Source organism: Crocodylus siamensis, chromosome 3 (genome assembly GCF_052110815.1).
Source record: "Crocodylus siamensis isolate JL-2025a chromosome 3, ASM5211081v1, whole genome shotgun sequence".
NCBI classification, from domain to species: domain Eukaryota; kingdom Metazoa; phylum Chordata; order Crocodylia; family Crocodylidae; genus Crocodylus; species Crocodylus siamensis.
This window is the reverse complement of record NC_143397.1, coordinates 13,668,449-13,696,424: the sequence shown is the minus strand read 5'-3', so window position 1 is coordinate 13,696,424 and position 27,976 is coordinate 13,668,449. Positions and strand designations below refer to the sequence as shown.

The following is a 27,976-nucleotide window of genomic DNA, read 5'->3' as shown; positions in this document are numbered from 1 at the left end:
TGTAAGAATGGGATGTACGACACTGTATCAAAGGCCTTTTTAAAATCCAAGTAGATGACATCTACCTCAGCTCCTGCATCTAAGCATTTTTGTGACCTGGTTGTAACAAGAACCAAAGTTAGTCATACAGGATCTACCTGCTATAAATCCATGCTGGTTGCCCTTCAGCATTATTTTTCCTACTGGACTCCCACAAATGTGATCCTTAATTTTTTCAAAGGTTTTTCCAAAGGATAGAGGTGAGCCTAACCAGCCTGTAGTTACCTGGATCATCCTTTCTCCCCTTCTTGAAAATAGGGACCACACTGGCCCTTTTCCAGTCCTCTGGGACCTGTCCTGAGTGCCGTGAGTCCTCAAATAGCTGTGCCGGTGGTTCTGCTATGACACTGGCCAATTCCTTCAGCACCCTTGGATGAAGATCATCAGGGCCTGCTGACATGAACATGTCCAGCCCCTCCAAATGTCCCTTTACTAGGTCAGCACTAACTGTTGGTGGGTTGGAGTCCCTCTTGTGCCTGTCTCTAGCCCCTTTGGGAGATATGTTTTTATCCATGTTCAGGAATACAGATGCAAAGAACTCATTTAGGAGCTCAGCCTTGTCCCTCCTATCTGTTACCAGTTGCCCTAGTCTGTCCTGTAGGGATCCTATGTTACCATGCACCTTCTCTTTGCTGCTTATATACCTAAAGAAGGACTTTTTGTTGCCTTTAATTTTTGTTGCCAGCCTGAGGTCCATTTCTGCTTTGGCCTTTCTAACTGACTCTCTGTAAGTGCAAGCCAAGCAGATATACTCCTCCGTGGTGGCCGCCCCCTGCTTCCCATCTGTATGCCTCTCTTTTCCCCCGTAGGTTGTCCTGGATTTCCCTGTTCATTTAAATTGATACACCTGCAAATGAATTAATCTTGGCAGTAATTCATTGTATCCCATTCCCTTTTTAAGCACAGCCCTTTTGTGTGAAGAGGGTATCACCAAAAATGATGACTCTTGACTAATATATAAAGGCCAGCATGGTTGGAAGTGTGAATGACCAAAGGAGTTAATATGAAAGGAGGAATACGGCAAGGATGGGAAGAGAGGGTAAGAAATATACTTAAGGAGTCAGGCAAAATTGAAAAGTTTAAAAGGAAGCAAGTGGAAAATAGGTGTTAGAAGAGGAAAATGGAAGAGATGGGCAGAAATGCAAGAAAAAAATCCCATCAGAAGCAGCTTTTCTGGTCACTAGCACAGAAGGTGTCCAGTGTTGAAGACAAACAGGTCATTTTTATTGAATTGGCTAGTCCAAAAAAGAATCAAATCACCTGACCTAAAAAAACAAGCATAAAAAAGTGAAAGTAGGGTACCTTTAAAGTTGTTAATCAGTAAGGACAGTGGACTGTGCCACCCAATGGTAAACATCATCCTGCTTGGATACTTCTCTGAAAAGAACCCTGAAACCATGCTCATGTAGGACAGGAGCAAATTTCAGAACAATTAGCCAATCCTCGGGATTTTAGCAGATCACAAGACAAATATGAGTCTATCAAGTAATATTGTTACATTAAAAGATATTAGCAAAGTGGGGTTATATTAAAAGGAGTGTTGTATGCAGGACACAGGAAGTAATTCTTCCACTTTTATTCAGCACTGGTGAGGCCTGACCTGAAGTACTGTGTCTAGTTTTGGGCATCAAGGATCAAGAAAAATTAAACAAAAAATTGGGAAATGGTCCAGAGAATAGCAACAGATGCTCAGAAATTATTAGAGATCTAGTAGAGGGTAAATGTGCCCGTAAAGATTGGAGGAATTGGGATTAGTTGCCTAGCAAAGAGAAGACTGGGGCAGGGATTTGGCAACAGTCTTCAAACACAGTGTTGCGAAGATGATAGTGATCAACTGTCCTGTGTCCACAGGGAACAGGACCAGGAGTGATCTGCTAAAATTGCAATGGCAAACGTTTGGGTTACATGCTGGGAAAAAATTTGTAACTCCGGGAGCTAAGTTTATATAGTCCAGGTGGTAGAATATGTCACTGGAAGTTTGTAAGTGCAGGTTAGACGAACATTTTCCTATGAGGTCTTAGACAGGACTGATCCTGTCTTGAGTCTGCAGTTGGGTTAAATGATCTCTCAAGGTTCCTTCCAGCCCTATTTTTTATGAAACTATCATTTGTCTATTAGCATGCACAATATCTGCCTTAACGATAATTTGTGGAAACATAATTGCTGGGGCATGTTTCTCTTAGTTTTGTTTGATCAGTGAGTTGTCCCATTTCTCGTTTCTTTATAGTTTTATGATGTGAAAGAGGTACAGGAACATTGTGCATTTTATGTGCTAATTTTTTGCAAATGTGAATTCATCTGTGAAATGAAGGAATGCAAAATACGTGAGCAACCCTGTTGGAGTTGAGTAACAATTATACATATGCCATAATGTCTGCAAACAAATGTGGTTCCTAAGAATAACTGGATTCTCAAGCTGGACTTTTCAATGGGACTAGAATACCACATCTCACTGGAATTTTATGAAAGTTTGATACTCAGTTCGTTTAGGTTCCTTTGATACCCCTAGTCCCAATTTTTTAGAAATATTTTTAAATACTGCTTTACATTTTTAAGAGTATTAATACACATTATAAATTGATTGTGCTGCACCCTGCAAATTTGTTAAAAGATGGAAGTAAGAGTTATTGATGCTGAAAATGAGGCATTAAATTTGATAAGCATTCTGTGACCATGTAATTACACTTAGAATCATAGAAAAATAGGGTTGGAAGGGACCTCAGGAGGTCATCTGGCCCAACCCCCTGCTCAAAGCAGAACCATCCCCAACTAGATCATATCAGCCAAAGCTTGGTCTACCTGGGTCTTAAAAACCTCTTAAGGATGGAGAGTCCACTCTGGGTAACCTGTTTCAGTGCTTTACTACCTTCCTAGTGAGAGAGTTTTTCTTATCTAACCTAAACTTCCCTTGCTGCTACTCAAAACCGGTGCTCCTTGTTCTGTCATATGTCACCACTGAGAACAGTCCAGCTCCATCTTCTTTGTAACTACACTTCAGATAGTTGAAGACTGTTATTAAATCCCCCTTCAGTCTTCTTTTCTCCAGACTAAATGAGCCCAGTTCCCTCAGCCTCTCCTCAGAATTTATGTTCCCTGACCCTCTAACCATTTTTGTTCCCTTCTGCTGGACTCTCCAGTTTGTCCACATCCTTTCTGTAATCAGGAGCCCAAAACTGGACCCAGTACTCTAGATGGGCCTCGCCAGTATTGAATAGAAGGGAATAATCACTTCCCTCAATCAGCAGGCAACAGTCGTACTAATGCAGCTCAGTATGCTGGGCAACAAGGGCACACTGTTGGCTCATATTGCGCTTATTTTCTGTTGTTACCCCCAGGTCCTTTACTGCAGAGCTGCTGCTTAGCCAGTCAGTCCCCAGCCTATATCACTGCATAGGATTGCTCCATCTCAAGTGCAGGACCTTGCATTTTTCCTTATTGAACCTCATGAGATTTCTTTTGGTCCAGTCCTCCAATGTGTTGAAGTCTCTCTGAATCCTAGCCCTACCATCCAGTGTATCTACTGTTCTCCCCAGCTTGGTGTCATCCACAGACTTGTTGAGGGTGCATGGCAGCCCATCTTCCAGATTGCTGATGAAGCTATTGAACAAAACCAGCCCTAGGGGCACCCCACTTGATACCAGCTGCCAACTAGACAGCAAGCCATTCATTACTACCCTTTCAGCCCAACAATCCAGCTAGTTTTCTATCCACTTTACCATCCATTCATCCAAGCTGTACTTGTGAGAATATTGCTTGTGAGAATATTGTGGGAGACTATTAAAAGCCTTGCTAAAGTCCCATCCACTGCTTTCCCTGCATCTGCAGAGCCAGTCATCTCATCGTAGAAGGCAATCAGGCTGGTCAGGCATGACTTCCCCCTGGTGAATCCATGCTGACTGTTCCTAATCACCTTCTTCTCCAAGTGCTTAAAATGGATTCCTTGAGGATCTGCTCCATGATTTTTCCAGGGTGAGGTGAGGCTGACCAGTCTGTAGTTCCCCAGATCCTCCTCCTTCCCTTTTTTTAAGATGGGCACTATATCTGCCCTTTTTCCAATCTTCCATGGCCTCTCTCAACCACTACAAATTTTCAAAGTTTTGAAAGATAATGGTCAGTGGCTCTGCAATCACATCAGCCAATTCCCTCAACACCTTTGGATGCATCATGTATGGCCCCATGAGTTTGTACATGACCAGCTCTTCTAAATAGTCCCTAACCTGTTCTTTCACCCGCTGTCAGCTGCTCACCTCCTCCCCAAACCGTGCTGCCAGGTGCAGTTGTCTGGTACCTAACCTTACCTAGGAAGACTGAGATAAAAAAAGGCATGAGTACATCAGGCTTTACTGCATCTTTGTGAGGTTCATAAGTCTATTGGTAGAGTTAGGGTAGCAGATTCAAGATGTTGGTAGCTGCCCTATTTGTGAAAACTGAAGTAAAAAAGTCATTAAATACTTCAGCCTTCTTTGTGTCATCCATAACGAGATTGCCTTCCACATTCAGTAAGCAACTTATGGTTTCTCTGATCTTCCTCTTACTTTTGACATGGCTGCAGAACCCCTTTTTATTGCCGTTTATGTCCCTTGCCAGCTGCATCTCAAATTGTTCCTTCACTTTCCTAATGTTCCCCTTGCATGCTGGTGTGGTACTGTTATACTCTTCGCTAGTACTGTGACCAAGTTTCCACGTTTTATAGTATTCCTATTTGAGTTTCAGCTCATTGAAGATATTGCTGTCTTGCCATGCAGGTCTCCTGTTGAACTTCCCATTCTTCTGTCCCATGTGGATAGCTTGTTCCTGCACCATCTTTCACTTTAACTTACTAGTGCAGGTGATTTAATTCTTCTGTGTTCTTATCTGCTGAACCTTTGGCAATTTGTGATTGACTGACAAGTAATACTCTTTGAAACACAGTCAAAGCAAGTAAGATTTTTATTACCCTTCAGTTAAGTTACTGGAATGCAGTGGAGAATTTGCAGAATTGCTGTTGTACATATTTAGACTTGAGCCAAAGCTTAAGTGAGCTGTAGCATGCTGCTGAAGTGTCTGGCATCTGTTTCAAACACACCCTGTGCTACTGCATCTTTTTGATCGGTGCAAATCTGATACAGTGTGCGCTGAATCTCTTCCACTTGAGCATGCCTGTGTATGTTAACCCAGACTTCTAACCTTTAAGCAAGCTCTTCTTTACTCTTAACCAAAATGAATCACCATTTCTCTTTCATGTATGCAGCAGAATACATGCGTCTTAACACTTGCCACAGCTAGATCGCAATAGCAATATAATGAATGCATATAAAGTGTGTGCATTTAATTTCAAGTAAAGGAGTCAGTATAAATTGCAGTTGCTGAAGACACTGCTTTGAGTTGCTCAGCAGCAGTGTGTCCCCACCACATAAGGAAACATTTCATAAAATCATCCCTGTCGCCAGCACCCAGTCTAGAGAAAAAAAATGTTGACTGAGCCAGTAATTATAAGTTTTCTAGTTCCCACACTATTCTTTCAGCTTGCTTTGGTATCAACACTGTCAGGATATTCATGTTGCATTGTCCTGGGAAAAAGCTTAATTGAATTTTCCTGAAATACATAGTCCAATTTTTCATCATAAATTTACCACATCACCTTGCTCTTCACTCTTATCTGTTTAATTAATATTCATCAGGAAATTGTGGCCTTGAGTTATTTTTAATTCATAGGCAAACGGTTATTGTGGGTAGGGTTTTTTATTTAGGGCAATTTAAATGATTCCACTATGGATGTAGAACATATATATTTGCTCTCAGTTCCCACACATTCATCTCTCACCCTTCTGTGTTAGTTATTTCAGCACCTTACAGAACATACTGCATAGATTAAGTCTCATCCCCAACATAGGTGAGTCTTCAGAAATACTCTAGGATATTTTATTATATTCCACTTGAGGTGGCAAGTACTCTGGGGAGTGGAGGTGGGGTGTTTTAATTAGAGCGACTGTAATTAAAGCACCCAGAGCATCTCATGTATCAGCATCCCTGCTCTTCAAAATGGTGGTGGGGGCCCTTAGTATCTAACGAGCTTTGGATAAAGTGGCCCTGCTGCCTATTTGATCCATGAGATGCGGGAGGCTGCTGGAGTGCAGTAATTGCCACGCTTCAGCAGACCCAATTAATCAAGTCTGCTCCGACACGCTGGAATTCCTGCTCATGTACAGGTGCCCCTTATTTTTTAGGAGTATTTAAATTCAGCATTCTACTAAAAACAGTACAAATGGAATCAATGCAAATGTTTCATTCTGGCAAATAGGGGTATAAAGGAAATAACGTTTTAAAACTGTTCTCATGTTTTGCCTTCTCAAATCTTAAAATCTTGAAAAAATGGATTTTTCAACTTCATTTAATATTTTGGCTGCTGGGTCCACAGTCCATTGGGCAGGAAGCTGAGTAGCGTCATCAGGTTCTGTGTTTATCAGCATTGGTGCAGTACTTGTATCCAGTGTCTGAGGGAATGCACTTTAAAAATATGATGGAATGCAGTAAACAATGCCGTTTAATCTCAAAGTTGCCTTACCCATTTGGTTTCCCAATTGTCAGTTCTCGAAAGACTGTCTCGTGTCTCCTTCCTGTTTGTGCTTTCCCCAGTCTGTGATGTGGGGTCTTGGTGCTCTTTTTTGCTGTTATATATGTTAGGGGTTTTTTTCAATCTAGCCTTTGCTTAAGTAGGTTAGATGATAGTAAAAACTATAATTAACAGGAGACCAATCTTGAAGAGGTGATGAGTTTACAGTGAAAAAATAAATTACTTTGGGAAACCTTTTAGAAGCCTTTACCTGTGGGCACTTTACCTTGCAGACCACTTCAAAGGCCAGGGCTACAGTCCTGCTTCTTAATATGGTATGTCTAATATCAATGTGTGTCCTTAAATATTTCCCAAAGATGTAATAAGACTTAAAGGATTAGGGTTGGTTCTGTGTTCATGCCAGCTGCTCTCATAAAATGTCACCGTTTTGAATTAACTTTCTCACCATGTTCTTTTGCCTCGGTTTATCAGAAGATAATAGAAGCACCCCTTGTGGCTTCACTTCAGCTGCTGAGTAGGAAGATGTCTGTGAAGTAGCATATTCATGCTCTTATAGTTTGGAAGCCTTGTACCATAGTCCATATCAAGTATTTATTACCTGGGACCTGAACTCATTATAATGCATTGCTAATATTTTAGAGCTAGCATGTACAAAGATAACAGCGTCCTCATTCACAAGCTCTCTCTATATGCCCTTGTACCTCCTGTGTGAAGTGCAGCCAGTTAGATTACATGCTTTCTTTTTTCAGTTAATATTTTCAGGAAGCCAGCAGGGTAATGTTGTTTCATTCATTTCCCCACTGTAAAGTTAAAACAGAAAGGCTAAAGGGGTGGAAAAGAGGTTACTGAAATTGGAATGGCAGCCGTAAGATTGCTTTGAGCCCTGAGTTAATTTCGAAGCAGAATGAGAAATGAGAAGCTGGAAGTAGTGCAGTGAGCAGGGACCTGGGTTCTGGTCCTGGCTCTTCTGCTTGTCTTGCCGTATGATCTTCATCAAGTCATTTCACCTGTCTGTTCCCATTTCCCTTCCTGCCTTTGGCCTGTGATGTCCATTTAGATTTTAAGCCATCTAAGGACAGAGTTGTGCCTTTCTGTGAGTACAATAGCACCCTCACTTCACTTAGGGTTTCACCTAATAATAATAATAATAGAAATCTCCTTATTAAGCAAAACAGAGGACAAGTGTATCTGTTTTCTTCCTTGGATTTTGTGGTGATGTTCTGTTGGTCTCATTTTCAGGGTCTGATAAATTGGAGAGTGCAAAGAAAATGTTGATTGATTGGGAGTCTTATTTTGTTCACATGGGGAATGGAAAAGGATAAAAGAAACAAGCATTTAGGGTGGGGACTTGAAGGAGTGAAGTGGGTGGATGGAAGAAGAGAGGCAAAGCAAAAATGAAGCCAGGCATTGAGTTACATATTAACTGGAAGAAGTGGAAGAAAGGCAAGGTTTGATGGTAGAATGTAGAAAACTTCTCTGAAAAGTATAGGCCAGTTCATTTGACTGCATCAGTATTCTGTTTTGGAACAGTGTATGTTCAATACAGACAGCAGCTCAGGGAAGGAGCTCATTTCTTTGTTTATCATGTAGAGAAAACAATTACTGTTGGAAGAAATGGTCAGATCAATAAGATTAAAAAAAAATTAAGAAGCTAAATGCTGCTTGCACTGATTAAAAGTAATCTGCCAATGCTAAATATCCTCTGCAGGAAGTTGTTGCTCAAATCCAGCTTTACGGTGATGCATTATGAGGAAATTGTACATGCAGGGACATACTGTATCTTGCAACATTTTCAACAGATATTTTGAAATCCTGAAACAATTTTTCATTGCCTTAGACAGTACTATTTGCTGTCAAGCCCCCAAACAGGCCTGCAAAACGAATGTGGTAGTTGGGGTCATTACCTTGCCAGTTTTCATTTAACATATTTTACCTTGGGTCAGGCTAGTTGCTGGCTGTTTTCTCTGGTATAGAGTACAACTTGTCATCGCTTCCTCCAGTTTCTCCCTTGATCTTCTGAGTGATATGTGTAGTTTTAGAAAGTTTCCACCTCACTGCAGTGATACAACTCTTCAGTCTGATACAGAGTGACAGTTTACCTGGCTTCTGAAGAGTCTGGCTTAACATGGTGAGATACAGGCAGGCTGACAGTATGGAGAGAGTGGATGGGCATTGATTGCTAAAAACTGCCTTTTTAAATAATGGAATGAGCAGGAAGGCACATAGGGCATTTTTACACGTACTCTGGGATGCGGCATCAGGCACTTCAGTTAGTGAGCCACACTAATTAAAAGTGCGCACGTATCATGTGTATCAGCATCCCCACACTGAAAAATGGCAGCGGGGCACTTTGAACTAAAGTTCATCAAACGTGTTTTAGTTCAGAGTGCCCCACCGCCGTTTTTTCAGTGCAGGGACGCTGATGCACATGACACGGTAGGCTGCCAGAGCGCGTCAGTTTCTGTGCTCCAGCAGACTCGATTAATTGTGGTAGATTTCGAGCATGTTGGAGCAAGCTCCCCGCACATCTACGGAAACCCATAATGTCAAAGGTATTTAATAGGGTGGCTGGCAGGTTACTATTCTAATTGCTCCATTTTCAGTTCTGAGCAATGACTGGAGTCCTCTGGGTTAGTCAGTTTTTGAGAATCATGTTCACTTGTGATCCATGTAATTTTTACTTTCAACAGAGGAGCTCTATTTCTTCTTCCCACAGCAACTCGGCATTGTTGGTGAAAACTAGTCTTGTTTTGGTGTGTGATAGCCATAAAGTCTTCTACTATACACACTGGGAGCTGCACAATGATAACAGAACTGTATCAACAGATGAATGGTGTTGAAGGTCATTTGTGCATTAAATTTAAAAGTAGCTTTCTTATACATTTCCTTCTCCTGCCCACCTTCCTTCCCCCTCCCCAGTCCCTCCATCCCTTTGGCAAAGCCACTGTATTTTGCTGAAGGTTTTATTTTCTGCTGAAAATGCAGGAAATTCAGACAACTCTTTGGAAGCTCCCCAAAGCTAATACAAACGAGATGCATATGCTTCTCTTGAAGTAACTAAAAATAAAGTAAATGATTTGAAACTAGTTAACTGTATAAATTCCCCTCCAAAGAGGAAAGGGAAGGTTACATAGGAGAACTGTAATTGTGGATGCTGTTAAATTGTTATCAGGGGGAAATTCCCCTAAGTGCCTGCTTGTCTATTGGATATCAAATAGCACTTTGACACTAGAGTTTGCAGTTCTTATATTAGAAGCAGGTATGGAAGAACCAGCTGTATCCTCTTCCACGGTGCCTGTCTTGAATACAAAGGGGACGCGAGTTGGAGCCTGGAAGGGAGCAGGGGGAGAACAGAGCTGGGAAAGGGAATGGAAAAGGGGAGACTGGCCGAGGAACAGAGTAGAGATGGATTGCCTTCCTTGATTTCTGGTGTCTGGCACTACAGCAGCTCTTGCACCCTAAAATAATAGTTGCAAGGGAAGTCATGTGTGGCACCTGTGCATGGAGATAGCACACTTGATTCCTTCTCTGGAGAGATGGTACCTGTGTAGCACCATCAGTACTGAAGAGATTGCTGAGCTCAGATGGAGTCGTGAGAACTGAACGGCCAAACTCTAGCCTACTGAGCAGGTGTGAACGACCATCTATAGAGTCTCTCAACTTGGATAAGTTTTGATGACTTGGCATCCAAAGACAAGTCTGGCAGAGATCACAAAAAGCAGGGAGCATGCCTACTGACTCTCCTGTCCGCATGTCAACAGCAGAGTGCTAGAATAGCCTAATGGAGTATTTGTAAGAAATGCATTGCCTCTTAATGAGGTTTTCTAAAACAGCTCAACCTTTTCTGCCAGAAGTTTCCAGAATAATTCAACATGAAGCAGACACCTGCCATGGGAAATTTCAACCCAACCAATTAAGCATTAACGATTTAACATTAGAGTTACTGTATGCTTTCTTTGGATATTCATGCATGTAAATAGGCCTTTGGCCCTCTGTAGTAAAGAACTCGATAACCTCTCTTTCGGTGGTGTACACACATCAGGTTCAAGCCATTTTGTATAGCTGCTGTGATCTGTCGTATATCACTGTAACTTCAGGGCCAAGGTTGGTAGCTTCAAGTGCTTGGACAAAATTGTTTTCACCAGCTGCCAGTGGAGATAAAAATTAGGAGCTATTATTTTCTGACAGACCCTTGTAAAGCTAATTGCAATTAAGTCAGTGGTTTTCAATGTTTTTTTCATTTGTAGACCCCTAAAATTTTTTGAATGGAGGTGTGGACCCCTTTGAATTGTAAGTGTGGGGATTCACATACTTTTGATTGATAATAATCATCTGTTGTGATCCCCTTAAACATTTTTTGTGGATCCCCAGGGGGGGCACAAGTTGTAAGCAACTACATTTTTGATGCCAATATTTTGGTTCCAGAAATTCTTACCAGATTAACACGTGGAAATGAAGTAGATTGCACACTGTAGCTTTTGAATTGTGGGGCAGTGATGATTGCATATCATTCTCCTTTTGTTGGAGGACTGAAGTTTGGAGCATCCTTGATAATGCCAGTATTGGCAGCCAAGCTCACAAAAGCAGCCTTAAATTCATTTCCAAGCAAAGGGACTTTGTGCAGTTTGTTTAGAGCTTTAGCATCTATTCGCTGTTCTCAGCTGATTCATGGGCTGTGCGCGTGGTCTTGTAAAGAGCTGGAATGTGCTTCGCTCTGAGAGAGGTGTCTGGGGACTGGTAATGTTAAACATTTGAAGAAAAGCCACAGTGAATTGAAATAAATCTGGCCCTTTTTTTTGTGCTTGTATTCAAATGTCAGGGCATCCAGTTACAGGCAACATTCACAACATTTGTAAAAGGTTAGAGTTATGTCAACTATAATAAATTGAGAATGCTGTTTCCACTTAATTTTTTTTGGTCAGTGTATCTCTTGTATTTTTACTTTCTGCTTCCTTACGTATGATGGAGACCTTTTTATTTTCTTTCATTAACATCTCTGGGTTAAGATTTCAGTACAGCATGCCTCAAAGTTTCATGAGGAAGTCATGTGAATCCATATGAGACTCATACTAAGATCTGTCTCTGGTGTTTCTTTTTTCCAGTTTTGTTAGTTTTGTCCTGGTCCTTTTTATGCTTTTATGCTTTGTCTATTCTTTTGTGAAACTCACTGTTTTAATTCTTTCTGCACATCATCTTTTTGTTCTGGTGACATATTTCCTCCTTTCAGGGAGAAACATTTCTGTGTGTTCTGACTAGTGATGTGATCATTTTACAACTCCTTTTTGGTGGCATGAATACGACACCTTTGGGTGTTACAGTCTTAGCGGGCAGAAACTGGCAGTCTCACCTGAGAAATTCAGCCCTGCAGTCAGCTGTGAGTCATTAGCTTGGCAAAACATGGATCTGCTGTTTCAATGGGGAAAGGCATTTCTCTTTTTATAGCATCAAAAGGTTGGGACCTCTACCACCTCCAAAGATGTAGGATTTGCTGTTCCTAAACCGTCCCAGACTGATGCCTCTTCTTGAAAACCTCCAGCAAAAGAGATTCCACAACTTCCGTCACAAGCTTGTTCCATTTTCCCAGTTAGGAAATTTTTCCTAAGGTTTAATCTAAGTCTGCTTTATTGTAGTTTGCTTTTGCATAAAGGAAGAACAGTTTTTCTCCCTCTTCATTGTGGCAAACTTTCAAATACCATATTGACTCAAATATAAAATGGGGTTTTTCCCCCCAGTTAGCACATTATCACATACAAGGAAATATCACTAAATGCACTATCATTAAGTTGCTGCCAAAAGCAGCATGTGCTCAGCAGTGAAAACTAACTATGAAATTAATTAAATGCAGCCAATACTGATCATGACTATGAAACACGGGACCCACACTGCACACACATGCTGATGGGAAAATACTACACGAATAAGTTAGTGCAGCCCATGTGACTAAAACCTATGGTAGTGCCCATTAAGCACAGTCCCCCTCACTGCTGACTCTTTGAAGTCATGGTGTGCCATGACATTGCATACCCAGAATCCCTCTGTCAGCCTCTCTCTCAGTCTGGCACATATGGTTAATGTTGTCCTGCTTTCCATGAAGCAAAGGTAGACCTCATCTTCATATAGGTTTTTGGAGCATCCTAGGACTTGTGACTAGAATATAAGTTCCAGCACGCAGATCCTTTGTGGGGTATCTGGAGTACACACACATACTACGAAGTGCTGAGGTATGAGATCACCATGGCTTGAAATGGTGTTGACTCTGGTGGGGTCCAGCCCAATGAATGATGTGGTAAATCATGAGCCTTTGGCTTTGGACTAACATCATTGCTGCTTAATCTTAGCCCAAAGGCCATGAAAGACTCAGGCTGTCTAAACCCCAGGGCCTCCAGGCCTGGGGCTTGAACATAAGATGCTAGCCTGGATTTGGGGAGCATCAGTAAGGAGGATACTTGCCAAGTGGTAGAGCCACACAGACTTGACAATTGAGCTCTGCTCTGTCGAGTTTTGGAACTTGAGTATTGGGCTTTGCTCAATTGAATATGGAATTGTTTTGAAATGAAAAAAGAAGCTTGTGCTACATATAAGTATGTGCCAAAGTGCTGCTCAAAAGTGTGTTTATGGAGTTAAACTTGGCAGCAGCTTCAAAAAAAGGTAGCATGCATCCATCCTGGTGGATAAACTAAATGCATGGGTACTATATGAAAATTTCTACAGCCATGTTTAATTTCAAGGTCATTGTTTTCAAGTTTGCTCCTCACTTCCATGTGTTCAGGGAGAGCAGGGTCTGACAATAAGAAGTGGGGAAGGGACTGCTAGGGGAAAAGTTGGGGGGAAGCAGAAAGAAAAGGGCTACCTGACCCCCCAGACTTACGTTTCCTGCTGTAACAGTGGGAGGGGGGCCAATTCAAGTCAAGCCTCCAATAATTATATTCTATAAATGGAAAATTATAACAAATGTATACATTTTCCATATACCAAATTAATGATGGGGGGGGTCATTTTATAATCAGGATCATCTTCTATTTGAATAAATATGATAATTGAAAACTGCTGTCATGTTCCCCATTTAATCTCCCTGTACTTCAGGCTGAACATACCTACAGCTGACATTCCAGCCCCTTCATCCCTAGCTCTTGCTTGAGGATCCTCTCTAGCTTCCTTCTATCCTTAAAATGTAGTAGTGTAGACTGGACACAGCAGTGGATCTCAGGCCAGCCAGAGTCAAGAAGAGTGGTGCTGTCATTCAGATCTTGCATCCAGTGCTTCTGGTGCTAGACAGTAGTGCCTTTAAGTCATATATACGTGTCTATGTAAGAGCGAAGTAGTTAGAGGAGCATACATATATTTGTACTTGTATGTTATAATAATGTGTACGTATAGCACAGGTAAAGTGGGCCTCGATAGAAGAGAGAGGCTGGTTTACTGGATACTTTTGAGTAACAGTAAGTTTACCAAAAACAAATGACATGATTAGTTTGAGCATTTCATACATTTTTCTGCTATTCACTGCTGACTTCCCATTGTCTGTCACCGTTGGGTTTTCATATCAGCAATGAAAATACTTCATATTTTTTGCAATTCTGGTTTTTAGAAAAATAAAATACACACTTAAGCCAATCTTACTTAGTAGCTTCTAGGGTAGAGTAAAATGCAATTGTTCCGTCCCCAGTTGTAAAATCAACACTGAGTAACATTTCCTATGTTGAATTATTAGAGTCTGTCTGTACTGCAGAGTTTACTTTAGTGATTGGCCCTTGAGTGTGAAAACCTACATGGCTTAGTTTAGGTGTTGAGTACCGACTGAATAGCTAAAATAGGGTGTATCCACCTCACCCATATCCATTCATGTGGGGACTTGCACATTCACGGGAGGTCTAGGGATGCTGCAATCATACTCTGTTGTTCTTAATACTGTGGTAAGCTGAAGTGCTCTGTAATTCCTTCCCTGTGAATTGTGGGAGAATTTGTCTGTTCTGGGAATACAGAGGGAATTATGGGAAGCCATTAGAGGACTTAAGCAATTTAGCCCACATTTCCATTGCAAAGCAGACAGGTTAAGAGCAGCACTTGAGCTTTACCCCATCTCCCCCACCTGGTATGTTGAAAGCTGTAGGAAACTAGGGTGAGAGGTTTGTGTGTGGGGGTGGGAAAGTTGCAGGTAACACCTGAGCTGACTCTAAAGAATGAATGCATCTTAGTGGGCTGTGGAAGGTAACAAAAATAAAAATGTCTTGACACTGTAAAGAAAATGGTTTCCTATAAATTTCCTGTATTCTTAAAACAACACCCCACTCTCACATAACATTTCTGAAGCCTTGTACAAGTTTAATGCTTAGCTCGGAACGTAGATTGATCAAGTTAGCATCTCCTTATATAAGGCAGTGTATGCTACCGTAAATAACTGAAATCCTGATCCTATGTGACTGTAAAATATCCTGTGTAAATTAAGAAAGTATGAAAGGAACCAAGAAACAAAGCAATTTGTCTTGGTTCCTGTTGACTGCTGGATAGATTGGAGTACTAGGAATTTTTTAAAAAGCACACTGCAAAATATGCCTGGATCAGCACTGGGGAACACTTTATTCCTCAAAACTGGGCTTTGGAATCATTAAAATTTAGAAGCTGGGGATTTTCTAGCACTCTCCTAGTCTTTTTAAGGAAAGTTTGATCTGATATAACACCCCCCCACCCCCCCCAAAAACCCCCCAAAACAAAAAACCAAACAACTCATCAGTTACTGTTCGGGATAGAATAGTCAAACCATTAGGAACAAAACATTAGGCACTTAACTAAATGTGACCAGGATTTCAAAGGCTTTGAGCACTTGTTTCTCCTACTGATGGTAAATAAGGCTACTTTTATTTAGATGTCTACAGTGGATCTAAGCAGCCTAACCTTTGACACTCAGGCTTATATTTTTAGGGCCTCTATTAATGCTGTGCTAAGCGATTACACAAGCAGTTCACTCCTAATAATTATGCCACAACTGGTGATTTAAGAAACAGCACTAGACAGAGTGACTCTTAGCTCCCAAGCATTGCGTTGGATTCTCTGAAATGCAATCCCTGAAATGTTGTGCTGGAATTTCTAAAACATACTGCATTTAAGAAATAAGGAGAGCGTCAGTGATTTAGGATGAACAGAGACTTGGACATATGTCAAGCCATTGCACTGGCATTTGTATCTTTTCTGAATGCTTATGGAACCAGCTTCAGTGTTTGCACAGTTGCCATCTGATTTCTGCATGTCAGTCTTGTGCTTTGTGTGTGGTTGTCTCTGTTTTCATTCTGTTCTCTAGGCGACTCTCTCACTTGCTTGCTCTCTTTCAGCATAAGAGGAACAAGTGACTCAGAGCAACATCAGGATTAGAGGAGCACAAGGCTTATCTTCTAGCCATTTCTGCATATTACTGTCCAAATTGCAGCGTGGCCATAGCCAAGAATAATGGAGCTGCCTAATATATATATATTTGCCAAGCTAGTTTTCACTGTTAGTTCCTGTCCTGAGAAGAAAGAGAAATGTTGTTACCTAAAGTAACCATTATGTGGGCTCTGGCAAATGTTGACAGCAAGTTCTAAGCTGTCAACATTTTAGAAATTCTCCCACTTCCAGTATCCAAATTCCTGTTACAAGTAGATATGAAGCAACTATTGTTTCTTCTTCAACAGTTGCACATTCCATCAATGATGGAGGACGTGATTTCTTTATGCTTAATATTGTTTCAAAACAAAATCCAACAATATTTCTCATCCTTTGATATGAAAGGCCTGGCATAAATCTAACGTGTCCTCTATTTTGGCAGTACAAGCAAGGGTCACGGTTTTGGTGAGACATTGTTGACACGGGTCTTGTAATGAGTAAATAGCACTCAAATAGTTTTAGAAAAAATTGAATGCTGAAGAACTTGCAAAATTGGTGAATTAGACTCCAGCTGGGAAGAGCTGTGAAAGTCTCATTAGTTTCAACTATTGTCTCTTGTTTGGATTCATCATTACTGTGGAAAAGCTTAGATAATTTTGCTTCCAGTCGTTGTCCTGGATGTATATGCTCTGCATTTTAGGTGTGTTAAAACTGGTTCAAAAGTTACTACAAATGATGATAAACTTTTCTCTTAAACTATGAAATGTTTTTATAACCTCGTTTATATCTGTCCTGACGCCACGTCTCGATGCAGAGGTGCCTTAGTTCGATAGTGGTGATGCAAAGCAACAAAAGAGCAATATTTTATCATCTTTGACAGCATTTCTCCATTCTCTCATCCACATGCTGTCCTTGGCTTTCAGCTTGGTTTTTTTTTTTTATCTTTGTTTGGAAGCTTAAGATTTAAACTACTTTGAAAACTGTGAACAGAAATTACAGGAGGCTTTACAAGCTGTGTATGTGGAGTAATGGATGTATTAGACCTATGTTTATTAAATATGCAGATTGAGCTTTCTGAATGAATGCTGTCCTGTACATAGTAATCTGCAGGAAGAAATCTGAAGTATGACAGATTAATTTTTTCATCCAAACATGAACATGGTAGGTGAAAATAAAATGAGGTAAAGAGCTGGGATTTCATTTATAAAATAATAAAGTATCTCTAGACGTTAATGACAAGTTACACTGTGAATCTTTTAGATATTTGATGCTGTTTGCTTAGCAGCATTTTTTCTTCAGGAAATGTCATGCTACTATATATAGATATATTAGGGACATCTTTTTGTTTAAACTAGCTTTTATTTCCTCTTTTTAATGGGAGCATTTTTTTTTATTAAAAAGACTTAATATGGCCAGATAGATGTGTCTGGTCATGTTGCAGGTAATAGAACAGATCTGTTTTTCTTACAAAGGTGATGTCTGTCCATGTTGAATCCTAGTGTTGGTGTGGGGCTAAGGCAGAGGTGGGTAAAATACAGCTTGCAGGCTGGATTCAGCCTACCAAGTGATTTCATCTGTCCTGAGGGTGCCCACTAATTAATTGTACCCCACCCAGCCCACGTGCCTCACTCCCACCCTTGTGTATGGGAGGGCCCCAGCCCGGCCAGCACGCATAGCTTCCACTGCTGCAGCTGCTATGGGACCTGCTTGGCTTCCCTGGCCTCCAGCGACTGCTCTCCTGTCCCTGCTGCAGAGCTTGCTCTGGGCAGCAGGTAGGGAAGCAGGGTGGGGGGAAGGGAAGCTGCAGATGGGTGGGAGCATGGGGCTTGGGTGGGTGGAAGCACAAAGCCCAGAGCCTGTGCCTGGTGGGGGTGGCAGGAGTACAGAGCTCGGGTGGACAGGGTGTGTGTGTTGGGGGGGAAGACCCTCCACCCACACTGCCCCCCATGGCACACATCCCTTCATCCCTTTCCAGGAAGCAGGGAGTAGGGCTCCCCGTCACTTCCACTGGAGTCGCATGAGCTGCACGTGGCAGCAGGGAGTGGGGGCTAGCCACCAGCTCCGTTGCATGGGGGTTCCCTTCAGTGGTGCACAAATACCAGAAGCTGCACATGTGTAGCGGGGAGCCCCATGCAATAGAGGTGGGCTGGCCTGACTCCACTCCTTGCTACCATGTGCAGCTCCCCAAACTGGGTGGAGCCATGCACCGCTGGGCAGCAGCGCTTGCGTAGGCCACGAATACCCAAAGGATGCTGCCCTGCTGCTGCTGCCAGCAAAAGCGGCAGGGGCTGTATGCCATGCAGGGAGGAAGTCTGGTGGGGGGGGTCCCCCCACCCTCTCACACTCCACCTACCCCATGCACGCCAAGCCCCCACACCCCCTCACAAACCCCATGCCCCACACCCCACTGTGTGTGCGCGCACACGCGCACACACACACACACACAATATACAGGAGCAAGACTTTGAGCTATTATGTAATCTTCTCTATATATACTACACAAACACAAATAAATCGGGACAAAAGTATTTTTTGAAATCAAATTAAAATGTGTTATATTAGATGTTTGACTTTTAGTATATGAGTTGGGTTTTTTGGGTTTCAAGATGGCAACCCCTGACCAAAGGAGTACTTCTGGGGGCAAGGGGGAGGGTCTTCCGGTGGCAAAGGTCAGGGGTTAGGGGCAGGATTTCTGGTCCCAAGATCATGACCAGGGGGTGGTTCACCTGTCAAGGGGCGGGGTACCCTTGCAGCCCTCAACAGCTCATCGACACTCATTAAGCGGCTCTCCAACCAAAATAATTGCCCACTCCTGGGCTAAAGATTACTGCTTCGCTCTTGACTCAAAACTGGCAAGCCAGATCCTCATTTTTAATGTCCGTCTTGGGAGGCTTGAAAGGTCATCGTTTTGGTAAAGGCTTTTTGTTTCTTTGACTATGAATGCAGTCTAGATTGGTTGTGATTCAGTATTATCGTTTTGCAGCCACCTAGTCTTACTAATGGAAAGTCTTAGAGAACTGGAGTCTTACTCTCAGCTTCAAGCCATTTATTTTATCATTTGACATGATCCCCATCCCATCATTTCTAATATATGGATCTGTGTGCAGCATCCCTGTTGAGCAGTTGAACGTAATTTTTCCACTTTTGCAAATGAAGACCTGTGGAGTGGGAGCTTCAGCAGCAGGAGATTTTGCCTGTGCTGGGTCCACAATGCAGCCAGGAGGCAGGGGAAAACGACAGTGGGACATGGGTACTTGTGCTGGCTCACCTGTGACCCAAGCTGGCCCCTCTGCCAGGAAACGTGGCCACCCCCCGCTCTAGGATGGTTTGTCAGGTGCCTGAGATGTACCATTTAACCTAGAGCATGAAGGTTGTAGAGCACTCTCAAAAGCAATTTTCTTCGTCGGTCATCTGCATTCAAGCTGTGGGAGCCTGGAGTGCTCCTCAGCACCATAAGGACAGTAACTTATGGAGGATAAGTGTGTTTTTGTCCAGACAGTCAGCCTGCTTGTTTCTTTCTTTTTCTCCTTCATATCCTTAATTTTATTTCTTACTGACATTTTTCCTGCCCCCTACACACTTTTTTTTTTTAAATATGATGAACAGAAAATATAACACGGTGTACTTGGCATGAACTGCTTTTACCTGCACCAGCTCTTAGGAGTGATGGTCACAAAACTGTAGTGAATTTAACTCTGTAGTATCTGTATGTAAAACATTTTGGAGCCAGGAGCATGCACAATTTGTGTTCGTTTCTTGGTTTTGAACACATGTTGTTAAGTAGAACCTGGAGTCTGTTGTAATTGTGTTGCAGATCTGGATTTTATTAGAAAAATGCATATATTAAGACATACATACATACATACGTACATACATACATACATACATACATACATATATATATATATATATATATATATATATATTCACAGCAATTCAGAGGGTATATATGTACAGACAAGAATTCAAGATTTGTTCACCACTGATCAGACATCAGCCAGATGAAAGCTCCATCAGTAATGATACCTGTGCAAAGTCTTTACTACCTAATATATTTTAGAATGGAAAAAGCCATGCTGATCTCTCTCTCTCTCTCTCTCTTTTCCTTTCTTAAAGGCACAGGATCTGAATGTGATTGAAGAAGTGATCCGAATGATGTTAGAGATTATCAACTCCTGCCTGGCCAACTCTCTCCATCACAATCCCAATTTGGTATATGCACTGCTTTACAAGCGGGATCTCTTTGAGCAGTTTCGAACTCACCCTTCCTTCCAAGATGTAATGCAAAATATAGACCTGGTAAGTAATAGCTTCAGTTAATTGGTTACAAGCAGTCTCCTGAGAACAACCGCACCTTGTCATGCATCCACAGATGCATCTGGAGCAGGTCCAAGGAGGTGATCCTCCCCCTCTATGCGGCACTGGTCAGGCCGCAGCTGGAGTACTGCGTCCAGTTCTGGGCGCCGCACTTCAAGAGGGATGTCGACAGCATGGAGAGGGTCCAGAGGAGGCCACTCGTATGATCAGGGGTCAACAGGGCAGCCCTATGAGGAGAGGCTACGGGACCTGAACCTGTTCAGCCTCCAAAAGAGAAGGCTGAGGGGGCATCTTGTGGCCTGTTATAAACCAGTCAGGGGGGATCAGCAGGCATTGGGGGAGTCGCTGTTCCCCTGAGCACTGCCAGGAGTGACCAGGAATAACAGTCACAAGCTGGCAGAGGGTAGGTTTAGATTAGATATCAGGAGGCGCTACTTCACAGTCAGGGTGGCTAGGGTCTGGAACCAACTTCCAAGAGAAGTGGTGCAGGCTCCTACCCTGGGGGTCTTTAAGAGGAGGTTAGATGAACATCTTGCTGGGGTCGTTTGACCCCAGTACTCTTCCCTGCCATGGCAGGGGGTCAGACTAGATGATCTGCTCAGGTCCCTTCCGACCCTAGAAACTATGAAACCTTCTTAGCTCTCTGAGATTTTGAGAGGTGTTAAATGCTGATCATTTATGCTCCTTTCCTTTGCTAGGTATTTTTAGAATCTATTAACATTGAGCTACCCAACCTTTACTATAGGGATAGGAAGGAGTGGAAATTCTGGGAGGCCCCCCACTCTTCTCCCAACCCTCATTTCTTGGGGCTTCAGGAAAGCCAGGCTAAAATCCATCTGTATTTGACAGACTCCATGGGATCTGGGGACCTCGCTGATAAGGAATTTCCCACGCCGTTGAATCCTTCTCTGCTCCTTTTTACCCCTCTGCAGGGGCCCACCGCAAGAGCTTGCTTTCTCTTTCAAAGCAGCAAGGATCTTAGCCAGTAACTTTTCTGTGTTCCCACCATTATTAGACTATTAAGAGCTGAGGAAGAGTTTCTTAGGCATCTTAGGAGCAGCCAGGCAGCTGCCCACCTCCCTAAAGCCTCTCTAAACTTCTACTGCTTTTGCCTACAAGAGCATTAGCCTCCAGCATTCTGGACCCCTTCAGGGGAACCATTAAAAAGAATATAACCAGAAATTTTAGAGGCAGTTTCTATTGCCTTTGTGTGGGGAGGGATCTACCTGTGCCATTCTTGGGAAAACCCATATTGGTTATTGTTGAACATGAATTTGATAGTCTGTGCAGGGAGCCATGTCAGTCCCTCATCTGAGCTCTGCTTAGACAGGCTACTATGATACTGAGGACTTGTAAAATGTTGAATTAGGGAGGAATGGGAATTGATTATTAAGCAGTTTGTGTGAAATATAGTCTTGACTTCTAATGTTCATATACGAAGGACTTGAGTGCAGTTCCGTGCTATAAAATATCCCTCATACCTTTAAATCTGTTCAATATTTTGATCTCCACCACTTGATATACTCACAGGAATTCAAATGGAGTAGTTTTATTTTTTTACCATCTTTTCCTGCCATAGTTCACTGCCAAACAGTTAGACTTACTGAAATAGGTGTTTTGTACACTAGTCCCACTAATTGAGATAATATACTGGTATTTTTATGTTGGCATCCATATTTTAGGAATTTTGGTGTCAATTCACTGCATTTAAAGTCCATCGTTCTCTTTCAATTTGTGGAGATATAAGTGGGTATAGAGGACTCAAATGATACTCAAGGGTATTTAGAGACCTGGTTAGGGTTTTTAAAAAAATATATTTACATTTTGTGGGAGAGCTTGCAAACATGCTTATAAAAATGAGGCCAGAGGCAGTGTTATGGGAAGCAGGTGTGGCTTCCCCAGCTCAGTCTCTGCCATTTAACTTCAGTCTCGGACTGCAGCATTCAAGGTATTCCGCATTTGTGCCATGTTCTATCTGCTGCATAATGTGGAAAATGCATGTGACTGTCTACAATGATTTGAGGGTTTTTTTCTCATTTACCCCATATCAAAACTGCTGCAAAATTGCTCTTCCCATGGAAAAGAAAATTAAAACCAGAAGTTTTTTGCAACAAAATTTGTTTTCATTTTTTTCCCTTCAGTTTTAATTCATCCTCTTTTATAGCTAAGAGACTTCTGTGTACCAAAATATTTTCCTCCACTTCCTCCTTTGTTAATTGTGCTGTGCTAATATCCAGGCTACATACCCCTCATTAGTTGATCCTTTGACATTTGAGATTGCAACTCAGAAGAGATGCTCTAAAATTGTTGAAGCAGCTCTTGTATAACAAGAGGCATTATAAATACAGCTTTTGAAATATCCCATGTGAAGGCACAGCAGTTCCAGGAACTCCCTTTGACTTCAGCGGGGCCTCTCTTCATAGAAGAGGGATTCCAAGATCGGACTCCTAGCAATCAAGACATCAAAGCCAAAATATTATAAGGCAGTACTTTAACTTTGCCATGTTAAGAGCACTAGATTCAAGCTGTTGGAGATTTAATACATTGGATTTCTTACTGCAGTGCATACCTACATTTTCATTCAGTGTTATTAAAAATCTGTTCGTGTGCCTGTCTGCCTGTTTGGTTTAACTCTGAGATGCCATAGAATTTTGAAAAGATTCCAGATGATCCAGAGTTGTAGTGCGAGGTGAATACATAGCTAGTTGGATTATCATGTTCAATGAGTAGTAACCAATGGTTCAGTGTTTAGTTGGAAGAGGTATCAAGTGGGAGTTACAGTAAACCATAAGCTGAATGTGAGCCCACAGCGTGCTCTTGTTGCAAGAGTCCAACAGCATCCTGGGTTGTATTAACAGGCATGTTCCCAAAACAAGGGATGTGATTCTTCTGCTGTATTCAGCACTGCTGAGGCTTCACCTGGAGTATTTCAGGAAGGATGTGGACACTTCGGAGAGTCCAGCACAGAGCAGCAAAAATGATTAGGGGCCTGGGAAACATGCCTTGTGAGGAAAGGTTGAAAGAACTAGGATTATTTAGTCTGTAGACAGAAGACTGAACGGGGATTTAATAACAGCCTTTCAATACCTGAAGGACGATGACACACAAGATGGAGAGTGGCTTTTCTCTCTGGCTGTAGGAGACAGGACTAGGAGCAATAGCCTCAAGCTGCAGGCGAGAAAATTTAGGTTGGAAATGAAGAGGAACTTTCTGGCTGTGAGCGTGGTCAAGCATTGGAACGGGCTGCCTAGTAGAGAGCTTGTGGAATTTCCAGCCTTGGAAACTTTCAAGAGCAGATTAGACAGACACTTGGCTGGGGTGGTCTCTAGTCAGGGATTATCCTGCCTTGAGCAGAGAGCTGGACTAGATGACCCTGTGAGCCTTTCCAGCCTTATTTTCCTATGACCCTATAAGCAAAACATCCTGCATTCTTAGCTGAATTGGCTAAATCTCGATCCCTGTTTTTTCCCTCTCTCCCTCCACCCTGTTTTCCCATCTCCGTTCTCACGTTCCATTTCACCAGTCATCAGATATCTTTAGAGGGTCTGAACTGAAAATGTCCTTAGGGCTTTAGCAGCTACTGCGTGCAGATGATGCTGATGGCATGCAGAGATGGCCAGGACCAGGTGGTTTGCAATCATTCTTCTCTAAATTGTTTGAAGAGGACTGTGGTACCATGAAAGTAGACAGTGATAGTCTGGCAAACTAACCAGCTGTCGTAGTGCCCAGTGTGAGAGGTAGCTTGTGTGTTCGTAAGGTCTGCGACAGGAAATCATTGACAGAGCCAGGAATAGAGCGGAGGTGTTGTTGCCTGACTCACTTTTGCCCACCTACTAGACACTGTATGTAGAAGACAGAGGTGTTCTTTACTTTGTAACAGATAATGTGTAGTTTTTCTTAACAGCTTAAACAACCACAACCCCTCTGCCCGGGAGCGGGGTAGGAGCCATGAATGTTGAGATACAGCAGAGTGCCAGAAAGGCTCTGAAGACTTTGAACTATTTAAAGCTTTCCATTGGACTGTCTTGAGTTTTAAAATAACATCTTAGTTAGAAAAGCAAGGATGTCAATTTTTTTAATTTTTAAAATGTACCTGTCACCAGCTGTCAGCTCTCATGACTGAATAAATTACTGGATTTAACTTCCTCCCCAAAGACGCGCTTGGCCCCCAGTTCATCCCACTTCCATCCTCAGAAAGGTTAGAATCAGTATTTGCCTTTTGCAGCTCCCCACTACCACAGCACATGGACCACTTCTGCCCACATCCTAGAGCTAATGAGTGGTAAATTGTATTAACACCACTTACAGATGTAAAAGCAGAGGTTAAATAAAAGTACTCTTGTCAAAGGGCATGCCTGTATGGCTTCCCTCCTGACTCCAGGACCCCCCACCAAGAAAATAAGCCCTACTCACTTGCACCCACTTGTGTGCAGAATAGACCAGTAATTAGGCAGAGCAGACCCTGAGTTAGCCTGACCACATTCCTGGTGCTTGGACAATGCCTTCTGCATCTAACTGGGAACATTCTTCAATGTAACAGGACACCCATAGGATGCGCTCCCTGTAGTGTATGGGCGAGTGCAGAAACTGTGATAGCACAAACCCAGGAATGGACCCAGAGATGCTCAGAGCCAGGCTAAGCTAACTCACATGCTCAGACCTTAGTTGTCAGTTAACTGTGCAGTGCAGCTGCAGCCTTTACATAACTAAGAACTTGGCCTCCCTGTTTGAAGCATGAAAGTTATTTTCTAGAGGTAATGCTAAAATGCTGAGGTGTAACCTCTGCATTTGAGGCAGACCTGGCAGTGTTTATTGGTGACCACTGACAGAGTATTTCCCAACATAAATTGCAAGCTGCTTTTGTTTATTCCCTTCTCTACGTTTTTTATAAATAAGCTAAAAATCACCCTTGCCATCTGACTGGGAGCATATGGGTATGCTTAACATGCTAGAAGGGAGACTGAAGTCAAAATACCTTCTGGTTCCTATTAATTTACTTTTCATTTTAGAAAGTAATCTTAATATGATATTGTGCATCTTGTTTGCCTAAATGGGATATTCTCCATCTGGTTTATTTAGCAAAGAATGGTAGGATTTCTGTTCTGGCTGACTACCAGTTCCCTTCCTTCCCCTCCTGCCCCCATGTGTGCAGCCTACCTGCCTGTATTTCAGGGATAATCAAGAGCCTCATGTGTCCCAGGAGTTTGGTAGAGGTTCCTAGCTGGCAGTTGTAAGACTGGAGTTATGCTGTGAATGGCATGGAGAGTCCCTAGCTTCTTTATTTCATGTTTCTTACAACTTCTTTGAGAGGCGGGTACATGGGCTGTGTAACTGAGCAGACGGCACTGGGAGCTGCTAGATCTTTGTTTCTCGGATGCGCTCGAGAGAATGGGAGGTCAGCAGCTGCAGCAGGAGTGATGTAGAGAATCAGACCCATGTCCACTGTGATGCCTGCAAGAGTTAAATCCCCTGTGGGGGTCTCATGGCCCCCATCACCTTCTCCAGTTAGACTTATTAATTAAGAGATGTGGCTTTAATATGACAGCTCCTTTTTTCAGACCTGTTGTTTACAGGACTTGGCCTGATCATGACCTTTGCTCTTTCACCTCTCATCAAGAGTGGAAATATAAAGGTTATTTTGAATACCGACCACTGCAAATGGTTTGAGGGGTAACTTTTATTTGGTTAGAAATTTTGGGGTGGGGTATGTTTCCAAGACTATCCAAAAAAATATTGCAGTCCTGTTAATTGAGAACCTGGTTAAAAATTCTCAATGAAAGGTTTTTCATGATGATGCACCTTCCTTGGAGTCTGTGACATGTTCCCCAACCTGGCTGAATAATTTCTCATGAAAGGGGGATGTGGAGTCCCTTGGGAGATTCACAGGACTTCTGGTGAAGCTGCTGTTCATTTGAATCTGAAGGCAGGAGAGTTTGGCCTTACTTAAAGGTTGATGATGACCCTTTTGCAGAGCTCTCATCAACCTCTGAAACCAGTTTCAGTAGAGCTAGATATGAGTCAGCTCTATCTGGCAGGCCAGATGGTGCTAGCAGCAGTCACCGTACTATGCCTAAGCGTCCCCCTGAGGAATCTGCTTAGATGAAGTGGTGATCTTAGATGCGTTATCATGAGAAGTTTATTTTCTTCCCCTTTGATTTGCTTGTGGAATTGGCACATTCGTCTGTGGTGAGTCCTGCTGCAAATATAAAATAGCAAACCTCAGAGTATACAAGTATCTTTCTGTTTTCATTGCTATAACAAGGGAAGTCCAGGGTTTTGGTTTTTTTTAAATTCATTGCCAAGGTGATTTTCCTCTTTCACAGAGCTAACCTTGAAAATTGTGGGCAAGAAAGAGGCAGCAGTGAATCCTGCGGTCGCTTTTAGCGACGAGGGAGATAGCTGAGAGTTGTCACATTGCTGGTTGGGCGGGTGGCACTGTGAGGTGCTCACAGGCTACGTAGCATTTCAGCTAAAACCAAAAGAGGATTCAGGCTGAGAAAAAAAATTATTTTGACTAAAATTTGGTTTGGGGATTTGCTTATTTTTTATATAATAAAATTTATATATGTTTATGTATGAGTCAAATTTTTATCAGTATAAATAATGTTTCTTTCTTTCAAACTGTCAAAGGACTCGAGCATGCCTACTCTTCTATAACTTAAAACTCACTAAATCAGCTTTATCGTAGATCATACTATCACCTTGATGACACAGTGTTTCTCCCCTGTGTAAGAGAATGTGAATTTATTGCTCATGAAAAGAAGGAATTTAAGATGCATCTCTGCTGTGATATTAAACCTGTTAATGGTTCACCCTAGAGAAATGTATTTTCTGTAACAAGGGCTAGATGCATTTTGGACCGGATTTACACCTGGGCAAAAGTTTTTCAGTTCTTGTTAAGGGCTGGCCAAATACCGAACTAGCAACCTGTTACAATGGACTAGTTTCCTCATGTAGATAGGGCCTTTGTCTGTGTGTATTGGGTTGGCTTTAAATGTGTCAGAGGGATCAATGTGAGATGCCCGTGATCAACCATGCAGTTATTTAGCAGACCTGTTGGCCAGATGCTTGGAGTGAACAGTGATTTCCAAGAAATTAAAATGGATGATATATTCGTTGAACATGAAATTGTTCAGGACATGGTTACTGAGCTTCTGTTGTTCTCCAACTCCAAATGTAATAAAATGTGTGTTCAACCTCGGGTTCCAAAATAGCCCTTGATAAAAATTTGAAGCCTTTTCAGATTCACATGTCCAAATTGCATTTTTTATAGGATTAGTTTCTTTTAAGTGGGCAAGAAGATGAAATCTATTAATTTTGAGGATTTATTTAAATGTAACTAAATTATTTAATGAGTGGAAAATAGTTCAGAATCCTTCATTGGAAAATCCTTTGCTTTTCATGACTAGCTCAGACATCTGAGCATAATTTTTCTGCTAGACTGAATTATTTGTATGGGGTTTTCCCATGTATTTTGCTTTTTTCCCCTTAAATTGTGGTAATACTCATCTAGTTTTTATCTGGCCTAATAAATTGTATAAAAAATTGGTCATCTTTGATTTCACTAGAAAAGGAATTTGAGAGAAAAATCACTTTAGCTTTTGCTCAATTTTGTTACATTTCTGTGACAAGGTGCCTTTCTGCTGTCTCCCATGCATATAGTTCCCTCTTTGCCTTAAGCCCACGGTTTGCTTGTGGAATTCTGATACC

The 27,976-nt window shown here is 42.1% G+C and overlaps 1 protein-coding gene across 3 annotated transcripts in view; it reads left to right on the top strand.

The window, feature by feature from the left end:
• DYM (dymeclin) overlaps positions 1–27,976 on the top strand; it is a 370,073-nt gene that overhangs the window by 281,853 nt on the left and 60,244 nt on the right. For all 3 annotated transcript variants that reach the window (XM_090037771.1, XM_090037772.1, XM_090037773.1), the window contains one exon: positions 20,066–20,248. In XM_090037771.1, the coding sequence (XP_089893897.1) occupies positions 20,066–20,248 (183 nt within the window). The remainder of the gene's footprint in view (positions 1–20,065; positions 20,249–27,976) is intronic.